The sequence below is a fragment of the Melopsittacus undulatus genome, chromosome 1 (genome assembly GCF_012275295.1).
Source record: "Melopsittacus undulatus isolate bMelUnd1 chromosome 1, bMelUnd1.mat.Z, whole genome shotgun sequence".
NCBI lineage: Eukaryota > Metazoa > Chordata > Aves > Psittaciformes > Psittaculidae > Melopsittacus > Melopsittacus undulatus.
The window spans coordinates 34,322,551-34,336,324 of NC_047527.1; the positions used below are offsets into that span (position 1 = coordinate 34,322,551).

The following is a 13,774-nucleotide window of genomic DNA, read 5'->3' on the forward strand; positions in this document are numbered from 1 at the left end:
AGGCAGCCCCGGCAAAAGCCGCGACTCCGCCCAGAAGTGGGGGCCTCCTGTCGGGGCAGCCCCCTCGCCCACTCCCAGGGCTGCGCGACCCCCGGGGCGGGCCGTCCCCGCCTGCCCCCCCCTTATCCTCCCTCCCATCCCCGGCGGATATAGCCGCGGGGGCAGTCGGCGGCCGCCCGCTGGCCCCGACGGCGCCGGGCGGCGGACAGTAGAGAGCGCAGGCTCTAGCGCCTCTATCCCACCTCGCAGCGGGACCCCTAGACACCCCCGGGTGTCTGCTCCTCCGCTTCCCGACAGCTCGCTCCCTCTCTTCTTCACTTCCCAGCCCTCCCCGACATGGCTCTGTACCTGGCCGGCGAGTCCGTCCCCGGAGACTGCAGAGACGCGCTCGGGACTGCCTACTACCCCTCTTTCCACCCTCCCGCCCAGTACTTCGAAGCGGCCCCCGGCTTCTTCCAGCCCCTAAAATCCCTGGGCGAGATGCTCCCCACCTCCCCGCCTCTGCCCCAGTACAGCTTCAGCACGGCCCCCACTTTCCTGAGCCAGCCGCCCCCCCTGCCCGCTGAGCCCTTTCCCGGCCTCCCTTTGCCCCACTACGCCAAGCCGGAGGACCCCATCTCTCCCAGGGAAGACTCTCTCGCCGTGGCATGGGCCCCTGGCTCGCCGCCACCTCTCTACTTGAACCCCCCGCACATAGCTGCCCACAGCCCGGAGGCCGGAGCGCCGGAGGGAGAGAGCCACAGGTACCACTTCACCGAGGAGGAGCTCAACGCGGTGCTGTACGGGGTGTTCCGGAGCAATCAGCTGGCCGGGAGCATCCACGCCATCTCGGGGCCCCGGCTGCCCTCCGTTAGCACGGGTAAGGGGGTCTCCGGCTTGTGCGCAAGGGGCTGCCTCCGGCAGGAGGGGCACCAAGGAGCACCGGGGCGGAAGGTCGTTCCTTGCAGCCGGGTGTACGGTGGGGTCTGGGGACAGTCCCCAAAGTGGGGTCCGGGTTGTCCTGCGGAAGCCATGCCCACCGGGCATCACCGAGCTTCCTTCTCCCCGTAGTTTTCTTGTATTACGAGCCCAGGCAGGGAAAAACCGGGAGTGATTCGGCTGCCGTCGGGCCCAGCAGGACCCGCTCCCCCTGCCCCGCTGCACCTGCACTGCTGGCTGAAGAAGGGGTCCTTCTTCTGCAGGTGCTGCTCACTCCTTCTCTGCAGGTGCTGCGCAGTCCTCCTATGCCCCGCCGCTCTACAGGGACTCCCTGCAGCTGCCCGAAGGTAGGGGCCCGGCGCTGCCAGCGCCCCGCTCTGCGCCCAGCCGCGGCCATGCCGCGCTCAGCGCTCCCTATTCCCCGCAGGCCTCTCGGTGCTGCAGGTGGAATACGGGGACTTGTCCCAGGTCGGAGTCTTCTGCACGGACCCTATCCCCAAAGGAGTCCGCTTCGGCCCTTTCCAAGGCAAAGTGGTCAGCATCAGCGAGATCAAGATTTACGACGACAACTCGCTGATGTGGGAGGTAGTGGAGGCACCGCTGGGCTCGGCCGCCCCACTCCCTTAGCCTGCGAGAGGGGTTCGGCCCGGGGAGGGGGGTGGATCGGTGCGAGCGGGACATGTGCGGGAAGAAAGGATCGGTCCGACTTGATCGGGCTCTCCCTGCTCTCCAGATCTTTGAATGCGATCGCCTGAGCCACTTCATAGACGGAAAAGGCTCCTCTGGCAACTGGATGTCTCTGGTGAACTGTGCCAGGTACCCCGAGGAGCAGAACTTGACAGCTATCCAGTGCGAGGGGCAAATATTCTACGAGAGCTGCAAGGAAATCTTGCCGCAGCAGGAGCTGCTGGTGTGGTACGGAGATTGCTACGTGCAGTTCCTGGGCATCCCGATCAGCCTGAAAGACGGGGAGGAGGGGAAGAAGCACCCGGAGGACTCCGAAGGTGAGCCTACCAGCCCCTCATGTCCATGGTCCTGAGTCTGGCCGGGGTTAGGCTTGCATGAAGGGAGGTAAAGAAGTTCGGGCACCACCTTTTTCTATCTATGTTTTACTTCGAACCCCCCCAGTTGTTGCAGTGAGCCAGCGGCAGGGTGTCCGGCCCTGCCTGTCCCTTCCCTTCCCTGCAGCCCCAGTATCCCGGAGAAGCAGCTTCCCTCGGCACCTGGGACCGCACTGAGGGCTTCTGCCAACTCGGTGCGAGTCTCCTCGTTCGCTTTTTCTGGGGGAGCTGAAGTTGTTCGTTCGACGGCTGTAAAACATCTGGTGATGCGGAGCTGGGCTCCCCTCGGCTCCGCATAAGGGGAGGGGGCACGCGTTTTGAGACGAGAGGAACTTTTGAGCTGCATTTCGGTTTTGGTCCTGTTTTATCTTACGATCGCACATGCCTGCTTTTATTATGTTTTTCGTGAAATTAATGCTCAGTAAATGTGGCAAGCAGAAGTCGTTGAGATCCAATAATGCCGGTATGGCTTGTAGATCACATGTCAAACACTCTTATTCCCGGAATACCTCTGCTTATAATGTGCAGAAAATAAATACCCTTCTTATAAGTAAAGCTTATGTACAGGGAAAACGGGTGTATGCCAGCGCAGGGCAGGCTGTAGCGGGAGAGGTGCCACAGTGAGACAGAGAACCAGATTGGCACGGGAATTTGGCAATGTTGTCTTCAGGTGCCTGGTTCGGGTAAATCGTTCGTTTCATTTTAAGGCTTAAGCCAAGGTTGCTTTTGTTAAAGGCAGAAAAGGATGCATAAGCGTTTGAAAAATATCCTGTCAATGATGTTCCAAATTCAGTGGTTAAGAACAGTGTTAAATACAAAAGAAAAACAAATAAATTTGGGTTTGTCTGACAGCATTTTTAAAACTATCTAGAAAACCCGTGTAAGTTTATTTTTCTTTTGGGGACAGGACCTAATATTTACGGACAATGTTAGTATGAGATACCTAGCAGTGTTTCTGTATGGGGAGATGCTTTTGCATGCGACTTTGAGATGGTTTTTCACATTCTCTCCCTGTTTAGGGAGAACCAAGGATGAACCCCTGTCCTTGCTGTAGTCGGTAACTAAACCCAGTGATTTTACCAGGCTGCAGTTTACTCCCCACCCCCCCCACCCCCCCCCCCCCCCCCCGTTAGAAAGGTAATAGGCAAGTGAAGCAGTGAGAACCGATGGATTAACCATTTTGTTAATGATTTTACCAGAATCCATTTACCCTTAATGTTCTCCCAATAAGTTGGGAATTTTAGTTGAGACTTATAATTCCCAACTCGGTACCAGCTCTGGAAATGTAATAGGTTTGAAAGGAGCCTCTGGTGCTGCGATGTTAACAGAGAGGTGGCCTTTTCCCCTCTCCCCTACAGAAGCCGGGGAAAGCTTTAAGTGCGACCGCTGTGGCAAGGTTTTTGCCTACAAGTACTACCGGGACAAGCACCTCAAGTACACCCGCTGTGTGGACAAGGGGGACCGCAAATTTCCTTGTAACCTCTGCAACAGATCCTTTGAAAAAAGAGACAGGCTGAGGATCCATGTTCTCCACGTTCATGAAAAACACCGACCTCACAAGGTGAGCCTGCCCCTGGATCACTCCGCAGGTACTGGCTCTTCGGGGGGGGGGCTAATTAGGGAGTCTTTTTTGGCTGAGGTAGGATGCTGATGGTGTTCTCCCTCCAGTTGCCCTGGCAGTTCTCTGGAAGGACCACTTTGCCTGTACAGGACTTTGCCTGTACAGGAGGAGTTTGTCTTGTGAAGCAGAGCTTAGTTAAAGAAATGTAATGGATTTACGTTGAAAAAATAAACCCCACAGTCTCAGCGAGACCTTGAAAAGAAACAATTTCTTCTGAGCCTGTGGATTTTGCTACTTTTCTGGCACAGTGTGGTGCTAACTTGTGTTTGAAGGTACTCCACTTGTCCTGGATCTGAGGAGGTAATGTTTCTTACCCCTCATTCCCTCCCTTCAGTCTGAGAACCGACAGACATCTGTGTCTGTTAAACAAAACAGGAGCTAAAAGGTTTGCAGTCAATGGAGCAGATTTTCAATTGATGGAAACAAATAATTGCTGGGATACTTTCCTCATCTGCACCAAACACCTCTCTATAGTATCAGTTTTCTCTATGTTCACTGAGGGTGGAAAACCAGACTTCCTGAAGGCTTGGGAACATAAAGTTCCAATGCTTGAAATGGCACACTTATATTGGGCCTGGAAAAAATCCTCAAAATACCTATCTTTATAGATAATCCTGCAATAATGTAAAATTTTCAAGGAAAACTTTTTCAATTAAACCAACAATATTGCAATGTCAGAACATCAGATTGATTTAGTTACAGGTGAAATATGTTCTATTAAATATGAGGCATTGAATACCATCTAATTCTTATTAATTTAATTTCATAGAGTATTTGTTTTGAAATACATATGAAAGAAATACTTTAGAACAGCAGTAAGATAAAACTTACTCTGAATATATCACATTTATATGAGACCGATCAACTCAAAAAGCAAAGATGGAAAATGTGTCAGTAGAAAATAAACACCTTCTTTCAAGATCAGTCTTAGCTTAGTTTATTTTGAACTTCTGAAAGATAATTTATTTCAAATTATTCTAGGGAGAAATTGGTTTGGGGCTCTTATAAATTGCACTGAATCAGTGCAAGTCTCTCAAGTGACTCTTGTGAATTGGTTTTGTCCTGCTGGCTGCCTGGCAGCAGCTTGAGGATGCTACTTGTGTCACTCCTGTCAAGAGGCACTTCTGACAGTTCAAGCTGTAGGCTTAAGTGTGTGACTGACTCCCCATTTCTGAAAATAAATGGTTATTGTTTTAAGATTTATTTTTAATTTTAAGATTTATAAGTTTATTTTAATATTTTTAGTTTAAAATTAAAAGTAACAGCTGGAGTTTGATTTACATTCTGAAGAAAGTGATTTTACAGAAATGTTCAATTTTGATTACTGAAAGTCAGTATTGTTTGTGTTCTGAAGCATGATTTGAAATGAAACCATTTTAACAACACAAAAAATCTTTGACATTTTTCATGATTTTTCTTTTTTTTTAAATAAAAAAGTTCTTAAAACCAGATAAAAATTCTGACTGAAATTGTTACTTCTTAAATTACTAATGTGTGTATATATACAAATACATGGATATATGTATATAGATAAATATATATAAAAATACATAGGAAAATACATACTCTATATACCTGTCTGTTTTGTGTTTCCTTTTAACCTTATTTTTTCTTTCCCAGTGCTCAGAGTGTGGAAAGTGCTTTTCTCAGTCATCCAGCCTGAGCAAACACATGAGGGTTCACTCTGGGGAGCGCCCCTACAAATGTGTGTACTGCAACAAGGTAAGGCAAAGCCCCATCTGTGCTCTGCTACATCCCTCTGTCCTCTGCCATGCTTAACATCACACTGGACCTGCAGGGAGGTGACTCTTTCCATGCTCAATTTAATTTTTTACATTTTTTTTCTGCTTATTTTTTATTTTCTTTCAAGAAAATGTCTTCTATTTAAATCAATAACCAGATAAGTTGACTATATTCTGGGCACAGTTGTGAGTTGAAGTGACAGGGCTGGCTCAAACTGAAGAAACAGGTTCTGGTCTCCTTCTGTTGTGGAATATGTGTTTCATTCTAGCTGAGAGAATTGCTGTGGGAAAGGATATAGGAAAGCTTGAGAGCATTTCAATTGCCATCCAAGGCATACAGATAGATACAATATTCCCCTTTTTCATCAGATAGGTATTTTTTTATATGACTGGCATTGTTCCTGGAGTGCAGTGAATAGATTTGGCCCATAAGCTGAACCTACATGATACAACTCTCCGCATGCTTGAAGTAACAGGGCCATTGATGTGCAACTGGACATGGAGGTTTCATCTAAAAAAGAACATGAGTAAAGTCATACAGCACTGGTCAAAAATGTGCCTAGCTGTGATGCTCATGGCAGGGATGATTCAGATGTGCTCTTCCAGTGAGAGAAGTGACAGCTTTCCCAGCAGACAGAAGGTGGATGAACATGCATGCTGCTGCTGGGTGAAAACTGATAGGGTTTCAGGTGCTATAGGAGCCTCCATGCAATGCAGAAGAATTGTTATTATGTAGCAAGGTCCTCCTGATTTTGGAGAAAGAGAAGGTTTGTTAATGACTGGCTGGATCCTTTTGGCTATTGCATTTCTTTCTCTCCCAGACACTCTAAGCACTTGTAGGCAGAGTTTAAGATGAAATGTCATCTTTTAATCTTCTAATCACAGGGAGAGGTGGCAAAGCTTTACAGATTGCTCTCTGAACAGATCCCTTAAGACACATGGGACCCTTGACCAGCACACAGCCATTTTGGTAGGACTGTTGCTGCAGATTGGATCAGGTTAAACCTTTAGCCCTACAGCTGCAGGATGCTGCAGCTATCCTGGAACATAGCCATCATTTCTGTGACTGGGAAGCCAGACACTATTTTAAAGTATCCTTATCTGTGCCTCCTATGCAGTCATGATTTCTCTTTGCCTCTTTTACCTCTAACAGTGGCTGTACTCCAGCACCACTTTGCTTTCCTGGACTCATTATTTGGGTGACATCACGATTAAAGCAGAAGTCTGAGGCAAATATCACCATTCTGGCCCTTAAGCACACTTTGGCCCTCTCAATATACACCTCCAGGGACTTTTATACAGGAATCACAGATCTTTTTGAGCTCTAAGGTTTTTAGTGAAACGGTATCTGACATGTATTGCTCTACGCTGTGAAAACTTGTTATGGTTCAGCGTTATAATGGTACTAAAGAGGATTTATTTTGTGTGGTCTGCAAATAGTGAAGGGCTTGAAAGTGTCTCTCTTGGGGGGAAAAAAAGGGGGAAGCATTCAAAACTTTGCAGCATTCCTGCTCCAGTCTTGGTGAGAGGGTTTTCTCCCCAAATAGAGAACAAGCCTTTACAAGGGGAACAGAGTGTGGTTGTGCACGCTTTGCTCCTCAGGTGTGTGTGGGGAAGCAGGCTGGAAGGTCTGAGTGAAGGAAGAGCAGAGTATGATGGAGTGGGGAAAATGAAGCCTCAAAAGATGGATGCTGAATTGCATGAATGAATTCTGGCACCTGAATCCCCAGGTCCTGGAGTACGTGAATACGGATCTGACTTTGAAAATAAAAACTGAAAGGAAAAGCTGCATTATGTTCCCCAAACATAAAGGAGCTGCAAAGCTAATTAGGACAGTATTGACTTCTTACCGCTTGTCATGTAGAAGATACTTACTGGTGTGTCTGGTTAGAAATCTTTCTTTGAGATTCATCTAATTCCATGGACTCAGCCACATTTATATAGCGATCGATAGCTGTTGGCTTCTGGTTCCTTGTTGCTGTGAGGTTGGGTTTTTTTCCCTTAAGTTATCTGAGAATGTTATTTGAGGACTTAGTTTCAGAGTACAGCACTTATGATGGGCCTGGATTAGCTGAACCTGGGAAATACATATGTGAAAATGGATTACTTTCAACTCCTTACCTTTTCAGGCGTTCACGGCATCCAGCATCCTGCGCACTCACATCCGCCAGCACTCAGGGGAGAAGCCCTTCAAGTGCAAGTACTGCGGCAAAGTCTTTGCCTCACATGCAGCCCACGACAGCCATGTGAGGCGCATGCACAGCAAGGAGTGCACTTGTCCTGTGTGCGGTGAGCACTTCCTGGAGCAGGATCATTACCAAGTCCACCTGAAGATGCATGATGCTTATTAGTCAAGAACCCTGTGGACATGTCTTGGGCCAGCTTATGTGTGTATCTGTCTATGTGCATGTGTTTGTTGATAGTTTTGTGCACATTGCAGGAGGTGACATTTACCCTCACAGTGACTCTTTGGGTACATCCAGTCCTCTGGACCCTGGGCATAGTTTCTCACCGTGGGTACACTGATGCCATTCTGGACTGGGGTAGAGTCCAAGAAGTGTTACCCCACCTTTCCCCTTTTCTCCTCCCATACACTAGTTTTCTCAACAGAGAAACACAGATAGGAGGAATTTCACCTACCATGAACCTTTTGTGCACAAATACCACTGTGAAGAGTGTTTCCATGTCTCTAATGTACCACGTCTGTGGACTGCCTGGTGCAGTGCATACCAAAATTTGTGTGAGGGATGATTTTAACAAGTGCATTTCCCAAAGCCAATTTAACCTCTTTGTTTTGTTAGGATGCATGACCAAGTATGGGGTCCACTTCACCTTAACCTTCAAGTCTTTTAATGTTGCTCTATTTAAATGTGAACTGCTTCAAAGATACTTACTACTGCACCAACATTAGGGGTATTTAATTCCTTCATTCAGCTGCCTGGACACTGGGAGCTCCAGGGCACTGAGACCATCTCTTATAGAGGATGCTGATTGGCCTTGAGGGAAAGGAGCAGGGTGTGATGAGTAACTGGCAGTTAGCAGAGACAGTGCAGGTTGGCTTTGCCTTCTCACAGCCGAGAGGACCAAATGTGAAGATAATCCCAACCACCAGTGAGTGCTCAGGTGGGTCACAAGCAGTCAAGTGGCCTCATAGATGTGCTGCATTCTGGGCCCAGGTGTGCCTTTGTTAAAAATCTTTAACAAAATGGCATTCCCTGGCAATGTGAAATATCAACTTGATGGAGGCTTAGCAAAAAGCTGGAAGCATCACTGAGTATAGAGAATGCTGTAATTAGTGCCGAAGTCTATTTTATCACTGAGTGGCCAGCATGATTGGCAGGGGGCTGCACATTCATGAGGAGCTCCCAGTGTCAGTGGGACTTTTTGTGTCATCCAGAAGGGATAATGGAAGCCCTTGCTCTGGAGCTGGTTGATTAACACAAGTAGTTTGATGTTACTGATGGTACTAAAATGAGATTCCCTTTCAATATCCTTTCAATATCTGCTAGGATTAACAAGGACTTTGCACATAAGAGGGAAAATTTATTTTGTGCCAACCTTAACAACCTCTGAATACAGCATAGAACTAGGAAAAAAAGTTACCTGCACATTTAATTGTACTGTGTAGATAATGTGTCTATAAATATATTGATTTGCACTCAGTTTTATGCAGTTTTTATCGTACCTGAAGTTTCTCTGTCCTCATTATTTTAATAGTAAAAATATTAAAATATTTCCAGAACTACTTACTTGTAAGTAAAATGTTGAGGACAAGGAATGGCTTCAAGGTGCTATCAAATGCAGTGTTAGCTTCCCAAGCAGGTAATTTCCTTGTTTCTTGCGAATAAGGGTTATTTAAGAGGTGTATCTTCAGCAGTGCATTTACTTCTGCTTGAAGAACTGAAAATCTTGTACTAGAATATTAATACCCTTCTTCAGTATTTGATGAGTTGTCTGTAAAAAAAGATTATGTGGTTTCGCTTATATGTGTGATTGAAGGTACTGGTTATCTTGCACATTAAACCTGTATATATAAATTTTGATGCTAAGTAAGATTATTACAATTACATTTATGCAAAAATTGAAAATAAATTATTGGAAGCTACAGCATACATCAGTGGGCTACAGGTTGCTTCCTGCCAGATGTATTGCAGTTGTGTATTTGAGGTAGTAGCAAACAGATGAAGGGTGTTTTATGCGTCATTTGTAAGTCATTACAGAGTCAAACTGTCTCTTAGTGGGAATTCTAGCCCTTGTCCCGCTGTGTAGCAGCTGACTGCATTAGAAGTCAAAGGCACCCAGTGTCTTGATGGATTGGGCCTTAAGTGTCCCAATAGTTCATGGAAGCTGAAGCCATTCAGCTCTGGATTGAGTTCACTCCCACTTGCAAGGAAGATGATGGATCCGTATTGAGCACTAAAAAAGGCATTTAACTACCCTGTAGCATTTAACTACCCTATAGCACCGTCCTCTCCCTTGTGAATAGCGAGTCCCAGCTGTGCTGGGGGGGCCCTGGGGGTGGTACTTGGCCAGCAGCACACTTCACAGCGGGGTGGGGAGAAACTTAGCAGCAGGGAGAAGGAGGGAGGGCAGACTGAGCTCTCCTGCCAGCCTGCAGCAGATTCTAGCTCCTGCGAGGAAAAGGCATCGTTTGTCAGTGAAAACATATTGCTGCCCTTGCTGGGCAGGGTTTGGGAGAGTTTAGATTTAGATTAAGGAATGCTCCTGTGGCATGCACGAGCCCTGAGGTGTGCACATAAACTGAAGTTTTCTTCTGGGGATTTGCACATTTGCTTGCACTTCTGTGGCCCTGCTGACAGCAGCCTCATGAATGAGCGGCTCAGCCAGGAGCAGGGTTTCGGGTATTTACTCACAAACAGAAAAGAGAGGAGAGGGAGGGGGTGTGCGTGCACACTGCACTTTTCCATCAGTCATGTTCCCAGGATGACTGCACAGCACAGCAAGCTATGTGGATTAAGGAGCCAGCACTGCAAGTTCCACTAAAGGGAGAATACTCGTGACCAAGTCAACTGTAAGGGCACAGTCCTTTTGCTGGGAAGCCCCAGCTGTAGGTTCCCCCTGAGCAGACACCATGATAGTAATGGTCCTGCTGGTCATTTCTGAGCTGAGGATGCAGAAAGCAGGCTATCCCTGCAGCTTTCCGCATGCTGTACTAGAGCCACGTTTTGCATTTCTTAGTATCATCAGCTATGGGCCGTTTATTTTCCATGACACTGACTGTAGTAACAAACTAAGTGCAATAGGTACCCATATTACTCACTCAGTTTAGCTTAAACTGTTGTAGCTTGGCTTCCCTGGTTGAGGGCTCAATTCTCACTGAATTTCCCAAGGCAAAGGATTATAGAAACTACATGGCTGTGCACCCTGGCTCTTCTTTCCCCTAACTAGGATTAAAAAAGGTGCTGCCGAGGGGAGCAGCAAGTCAAGTCAGCTAGGAGAAATAAGTCCTGTAAGACAATAGCTGACTTTTAAATGCTTTTCATTAACTGTGTCAGGGTTTTTTAAATGTGAAGTGAAAAGTGATCTAAATAGAAACCAGAGGATGAGGGCAGTCGATGTTTGATTTCAGTGCTGGGGAGAGAGATGAGCCTCTGTGAAGCTAACTCCTGAAAAGCCCCCTCCTTGGTGAATGACAATGGCAAGACAAAAACAAAAGGGTGGTCCCAGAGCTCAGGCTGGGAGTTGGAGGGAACAAAAGGCCTGGCCACTGACATCTGCTGCCTCTGGCATCTCTCTGCATCTCCTGCATCTCCCTGCTCTTCAAACACCTGGTCTCCAGCCCTCTGCCACTCCAGCCCCTGTTCCTGCTGCACTCCCGGGGGATTTGAGAAAGAGGGAGGTGGTTAACCACTGAGGGAAGGGGAAAGCAAGGAGCTTAGTGAGTTGAAGATAATGCCACAAACACAGCTATTGATTAGTGCCCAACTGTCCATTAAACAAGAGAGATCATTCACCAGGGAAGCCATGACTGGCTGTCCCTTCTTTCAGAAAGCCATTTCTCAGGGTCCCCAGTCTCCTACATGCCTCTGCAGCAAGCTCTGCTGTTTGTTTCACCCCTATGGACACATTCACATTAATTTCCCTTTCTTTCCTCACGCACATATCCCATCACACCTTCTCCCTTCTGGCTTTCCCTAACGCACATAGTGAAAGGGCCTTGGGCACATGAAGGGTATCAGGGTATGTGGTTTTTGCTCTCTGCTTTCCTTCTTTTCTGACCTCATGTAAAATACATCCAGATCTTCAGTGAGACCAGGATCTGGATGTGTTTTTATGATGTTTAACTCAAGTTTTAAAAAGGCTTAATGTCCACCAGTGAATGACTCTTTTTCTGAAAAGCCAGTCCCACCAAGGGGTGGGGTGTTGGCAGCTGGGGGGTATGTGGGAGCAGCAGAAGAGAGTATCACAGCATCTCTGCCTGTTCTACAGCAGAACCCCAGCAACTCTACTCCATCTCCATCCCCAGTCTCTCATTCTGCAGCAGCTCTTGCTGTAGGGATTGTTCTGGAGATCACTGCTTAGCTGCATTGCAGCAATGACAAACAAGGCTTAAATTCACAGGACTGATTTCTGGTTAGCCCAGCAATTTAGTAGAGAGCACTACTGGATGCCTTAGTGTGAGAATGCCAGTAGGAGACACCTTGGTCACTAACAGAAATGCAGTAGCAGAGAAAATGTCCTTTGTCTATCAAGGAAGGGGAAAAGGATGAATTCTTGGGTTCTACTGGCCAAAAATGCAATTCACAGGTAATCCCTGAAGTGAAATCAATCTGTGGAGCCCCTTCTTCTTAGGGAGAAATGGTTATGTCCATCCTTTTCTTAATCCAGGCAAAATCGGTAGCATTCCCTCTTGGCCTTGCATGCCAGTGGTGGGGATTTGGTGGCAGGATGTTCTCCAGAGTTTTGCTTTCCCACAAGTGAGCCCATGGCAGTAGCCAGGGTAGTCCCACAGCTGGAGGGTGCTGACAGCCAGCCAAGGGATTACCTGTATCGATTCTCTAATAGCTGTCAAGGTGGAGGGAAACACTACTCTGCCACAAGTAGAGCTCTTAGCTGAATGGGAGCATAAACACCCCATTAAAGGTTTCATTCAATAACAATCTTTGCTCAAGTAAATGGACAGCAGCTCCCCCACCCCACATCCCTAATGCAAGAGCCATTATGGATCAGGAAGGCAGCACACGGGAATATGTATTTCTGTGGTATCAGTTTCACCAACAGACTGAAATGACTCTTTTAATGAAAAGTGGATTTTTTTTCTTTCTTTTTTTTACGGGGATGTGAAAACCCCAAGGAAATAACCAAAGAGGAATCCATTCACTTTCTTGAACCTCCCCCTGCCTGATATGTGGCAGTTTCCCACTGATGTACCCATCAGCAAATGGGAATGCAGGCTGGCAGCATCATGTTCTTGATACTACTGGAGATGGGTAAGACAGGAACAGTGGGTGCTGGAGATAGGAGTGCTGGAGATAGCAGTGCTGAAGGACACTAAATGGGGTTGGGTACCTTCCCCTCCATAAACCATGTGCAGTGATGAAAGAGAGACAGTTCTGCCCTGGAAAGCAACAGTGCTTGGATCTTCATTTCCTGGTGTGTGTAGAACTGCCTTCTCTAAGGCTTCCTTCCTTCCCCATGCTGGCAGTAAAATAAGACTTCATACATTGGCTCTGAAGGCAGGGGAGCTGAGAGAGGCCTCTGCTGGGTGTCTTTGCTTCACAGTACAACAAGGCTGATCCAAACCTTTGCTAGTCAGAATGAATTTTTCTTCTGACATTGATCAACCTTTGGTCAAGAGCAGTGTGAAACTTTGTATGGATATTACTATACTTCTCTTTCTATCACAATAGACTTCTATTTAACACATGCCTCTTCTAAGCCTTAGTTCCAGAGCTAGAGAGACCCCATGCACAGTTACTCTAGTGCACACAAAACAAAATTCACCATAAACAAGCATGTCAGCAAAAGGAAAGTGCCCGAAAAAGAGAGACATCTGGTTGTTTTCCCAGGCATCTGGGTTCTTTACCTGTCCTCCTCCCCCAACTCCTTCCCAAGGGTGCACTCAGCCTGATATTTTGGAGGGCTGAGAAAGGAGGGATGAGGAGGGAGCCTTCAGGTAGTTTATTTTTTTGAGTTTCTTTCTGTCCGGGAGAGAGCTCAGGTGCCAGGTCTGCAGACAGGGAGGCAGCCTCAGAGAAAAGCACTTCGAGCTTAACTCTGTGTGGGGAAGGTGCCTGGATTTAGGGCTTTTCAACTACTTCTGTGTTTCCATCCCATTGTGACACTGTTATCACCATGTTAACATAGCTTGTTTCTGTATGTTGGGGTGTTTTTTAATTGTATAATATTCAAAAGTATGTTGCTTTTGGAGTAACTGGCCAGATCCAGTCAGATGACCTGTCTAACTTGGT

General features: G+C 47.1%; 1 protein-coding gene across 1 annotated transcript; it reads left to right on the plus strand.

Moving 5' to 3' along the window:
* Window positions 1–336: 336 nt before the first annotated feature.
* Window positions 337–7,693, plus strand: PRDM14 (PR/SET domain 14). Its single transcript, XM_034062362.1, has 7 exons — window positions 337–859; window positions 1,206–1,265; window positions 1,346–1,503; window positions 1,652–1,922; window positions 3,338–3,540; window positions 5,221–5,322; window positions 7,472–7,693. Exons 1-7 carry the CDS (start codon window positions 337–339, stop codon window positions 7,691–7,693), a joined length of 1,539 nt encoding a protein of 512 aa, XP_033918253.1.
* The last annotated feature ends 6,081 nt before the right edge of the window (window positions 7,694–13,774 follow it).